Source organism: Myotis davidii, unplaced genomic scaffold (assembly GCF_000327345.1).
Source record: "Myotis davidii unplaced genomic scaffold, ASM32734v1 scaffold290, whole genome shotgun sequence".
NCBI lineage: Eukaryota > Metazoa > Chordata > Mammalia > Chiroptera > Vespertilionidae > Myotis > Myotis davidii.
The window spans coordinates 1,926,178-1,930,386 of NW_006285049.1; the positions used below are offsets into that span (position 1 = coordinate 1,926,178).

The following is a 4,209-nucleotide window of genomic DNA, read 5'->3' on the forward strand; positions in this document are numbered from 1 at the left end:
GAGAGGGATAGAGAGTTAGAAACATCAATGAGAGAGAAACATTGATCAGCTGCCTCCTGCACACTCCCTACTGGGGATGTGCCCGCAACCAAGGTACATGCCCTTGACCGGAATCGAACCTGGGACCCTTGAGTCCACAGGCCGATGCTCTATCCACTGAGCCAAACCAGTTAGGGCATGAAAGTTTATTTTAATAGCCACTTCAAGTGGTTCAAATATATATATTTTTTGTTCTTTTATTTTTTTAGTGTCACTATGGCTTTAGTGTGTTTTAATGCACTATAATCATTTTTTGATGCTTACATTCTTGCAACTTTAGCAGTGGGAGTCCAAGCTTACTTCTGTGTCTGACCCAACATTGTTAATTGTTGGTAGTACACTTGCTGTCTGGCATTTCAAGATGCCCTTCTACTGTTTCTTTAGAAAAAAATCTTTTATTAAAAGCACAGATACACTACACTCTCTAGGAAGCATAAACACAAAAGACATTGAGGGGAATTCATTATATCTTCACCAAATAAATTATATCATCCTTGCCATCTTTTCTTAGCTGCATCCACCCGTACTAAGAAAATAAGCCACTTCCTGAAATTCTGAGTCCTTGCTCCTTTCTCTACTCTAACACACATAGAAATCATTAGACTTTGAAGAGTTAGAGTATATGTGTTTTTTTATTTTCTTTAGACCTAGTCTGATTCATTTGTGCCTAAACCACATATACTGATTTAAAGAGTTGATTTTATTGAATTCAGTTTAGTCAGCTCTGTAACTCTATTTTGCATTCTCAGCAAAAAAAAAAGAAAAGAAAAGGAAAGAAAATTCATTATATTGATAGCAAATACTTAAGACTTGTTTGGTAACAATAAAGGAGAAAGAGCAAATTTTTAAAAATTTTAAATTATTTACCTGTCCTTAGAGATAAGACTGGGTTTGAGTTTACAAAACTATTTTTGCTGCCAACTTTTCACATTATTTGGGGGTGCAAATAATATAGAGAAGCAAAAACAAAATTTCCTTCAGAGGAGGGACACAGTGAGGCCAGAGGAGAGTTCACAGAGAGTGTTATAGTCTAATAAAAGCATCTGGTTGTTTTTAATGAAGGATGGGAGCCCTCTGTTGGTGTTTTAGGAAATGTTAAAATTCAGTTTAAAAGCTTTGTTGAGAGGCTTTGGTTTTATCCATCTCTGCAAATTTAAGCTTAAAATAATTCCCTCCAAAGGTCTTGGGGCAGGGGGATGTGAGGAGTAAAAAGGAAGTATATTGTGTATGTTAGTATACCTAGAACTCAGATTTTTTAAAGGGGTCTAATATCTGCTTTCTGTTGTACCACACAAGTATGTAGTTCCTGACTAAAGGAACTTATAGATCCTAAAGCTGAGACATACAATTTTAGGTGTTTGAGAATTCTATAGTTTGGCAATCTAAGACCTCTTAAGTGGCAGAACCTGATGCAGCAACCCATATATCATTTTTTGTATATTTCCCTTAAGTGGTATATCTGTCATTCTACCTGCTAATTTTTGTGGTGTTGTTGTTATTTCTTGAAAGTGGAATAATATCTGGGTTAGATTTTCTTACAAACGTTTTTTTTTGTTTTGTTTTGTTTTAGTGGATTATCAAACAGTTTTACGGGAAAGTCAAACCATCACTGCCACGTGTCTGCATATGAAAAATCTTTTCCTATTAAATCTGTTCCAAGTCCATCTTGGAGTGGTTCATGTCGTCGAAACCTTTTGAGCCCCAAGAAAACTCAGAGGCGACATGTTAGTACAGCAGAAGAGGTAAGGAAAACGTGCAGCAAGAGCTACGGTTAGAATCTGCCTACATTCAGCCATTTCTCCCCTCCAATTTAGATGTTTATTAACCATTCCATTTACTTAATCTTTTCTATGGTTTTTCTTTCTTACTCTTTTTAAATGCTGGTATCTGTTCTAAAGAAATTGAAGGGATATTTTAATGTAGGACTTTATTATTTTTCTTACTGTCTTCTATTCCTGTTGGTTAGTAGACTTAATCTTCATTATTGTCTGAATACTTCTCATACATCAAACTATCTCTCTTCTTTCTTTTTTGGACCCTTTGGAAACTTGTTTCATGTGGCAGAACTGTTAACCTTGCTGGATTTGATTAAATACCCACCCTTTTTAAAAATATATATATTATTAATTTCAGAGAGGAAGGAAGAGGGAGAGAGAGATAGAAACATCAATGATGAGAGAGACTCATTGATTTGCTGCCCCCCCCATGCCCTCCCACGGGATCAAGCCTGCAACCTTGGCATGTGACCTTGACTGGAATCAAACCTGCAACCTGGGCATGTGCCCTTGACCGGAATCGAATCTGGGACCCTTTAGGTCGCAGGTCAATGCTCTACCCACTGAGCCAATCCGGCTAGGTCACCCTTACTTCTTACTAGGACAATTTTTTCTCAATATAAAAGAAAAATCAAGATGCCAGCTAAATAATTTCTATCCTTTCATTATGAGTAAGATCTTTGAGATCATAGATTTTCCCCAAAAGAAAGATGTTCTCTTAATAGTTGGGTTGTTATATTTATTCAATAAACCTAAAGGAAAAAAAAATTCTGAAAGTATCACAGTTTAAGAGCAGTCTTACCTGTTCCCAGTGTTGCCCCTCCATCACTTTCTATTATTTTCTTATCTTTAATTTTGTTCATACAATCGACTGTTTTGTTTTTCAATCCTTTAACTGTAAGATAAACGCCATAATAGCAGATAATTTATACTATAGGAAATGTGCTTATACCTGTTCAGTTAAATATTTTTTAAGCATCTCAGCTTTGTACTGATTGCTGTGGAGATACAAATGAGTAATAATGACCTTACATTTATATAGCATTAGAGTTTCCAGTGTGCTTTCCACATGTATTATTGTTTTGAATCTGTTTAACCCTGTGATACAGGTAGAAATGAGGTAATATTTACATTTTACAGATTTGAAAAGTAAAAATCAGAGGTCATACAACTAGTAATTGGCCAGCCTGCAACCTCAGTCTTCTGAAGGAGTCTAGTCAGTGTGCTTTTTTGTTATACAACCTGGTGATGTGGTTCCTGCCTATTTCAGCTTACATATTGTGGAGTCAAGAATAATTATATAATTTGGTAATGAAGATATTTTAGGTGGCAAGACTTGATTATTTGTGACTTAGTAAAAATGCTATAAATTTTTTGAAGTTTGGATTCTAAAATACTCAAGCAGAGGGTGGCAGGACTAGTAGATCATAGTAGGAAAAGGCTAGACAAATTGGCAAGAGTGTGTGATAAGAGCTGAGCAACAGTTACAAAAAGGACTCATTGCTCTAGCCAGTTGCTCAGTGGATAGAGCATCAGCCTGCGGACTGAAGGGTCCTGGGTTCAATTCCAGTCAAGAGCACATGCCTGGGTTGCAGGCTTGATCCCCAGTAGAGGGCATGCAGGAGGCAGCCCAATGCTTCTCATCATTGATGTTTCTATCACTCTCTCCCTTTCTCTTTGAAATCAATAAAAATATATTTTAAAAAAGATAAAATAAATACTGTAAAAGAACCACTAGCTATTCTACCATAGAGGGTAAGAGTAGAAACAGGAAAAACAGGAGGTTCTTAAATCATTCCAGAGTGAGAGATGTTCAGAATGGTAGTAGAAGGAGTGACAAATTTCAAATTTGTAGCAAAAAAAAAACAACAAGAAGAAAAAATTTAGTCTCTTTACCTTTGTATAGATTATTGCTTAGTTCATTCTGCCTTTAACAAACACTTGTAGCTAAATAAAATGCTTATGTGAATATCGAAATGGCACAGTGCAAGATGCTGCTAGCCCTGGCACAAAGTATTATAATTGTTTTGTGAAGATTGTGTGTGTATTAAATTGTATATAAGATTTCAAGGAAGAAAAACACTGGGTATATATATTATTTAGTGAATGCAGCTTATTGCTAGGGGATCTATATAGAATAGTGCTTTACCATGGTTACAAGTCCTTATGTAATCTGTTTTTCTATAAGTAACCTCATTTCTTTTTCTTTAAAAAAAAATTACTATGTATTTTTTTGTTGTTAATGCTCACCCAAGGATATTTTTCCTTTGATATTTAGAGAGTGTAAGGGAAGGGGAGAGATAGAGAGAGAGAAACATCGATGTGAGCTAGAGACACATCTTTTGGTTGCTTCCTGCACACACCCCCACTGGGGCTGGGGACCAAGCCTGCAAGC

At 36.0% G+C, this 4,209-nt stretch overlaps 1 protein-coding gene across 3 annotated transcripts in view; it reads left to right on the forward strand.

Moving 5' to 3' along the window:
* The window catches only part of SENP1 (SUMO1/sentrin specific peptidase 1), a 49,252-nt gene that overhangs the window by 17,002 nt on the left and 28,041 nt on the right, over positions 1-4,209 (forward strand). For all 3 annotated transcript variants that reach the window (XM_015558593.1, XM_006755495.2, XM_015558594.1), the window contains one exon: positions 1,610-1,781. In XM_015558593.1, the coding sequence (XP_015414079.1) occupies positions 1,610-1,781 (172 nt within the window). The remainder of the gene's footprint in view (positions 1-1,609; positions 1,782-4,209) is intronic.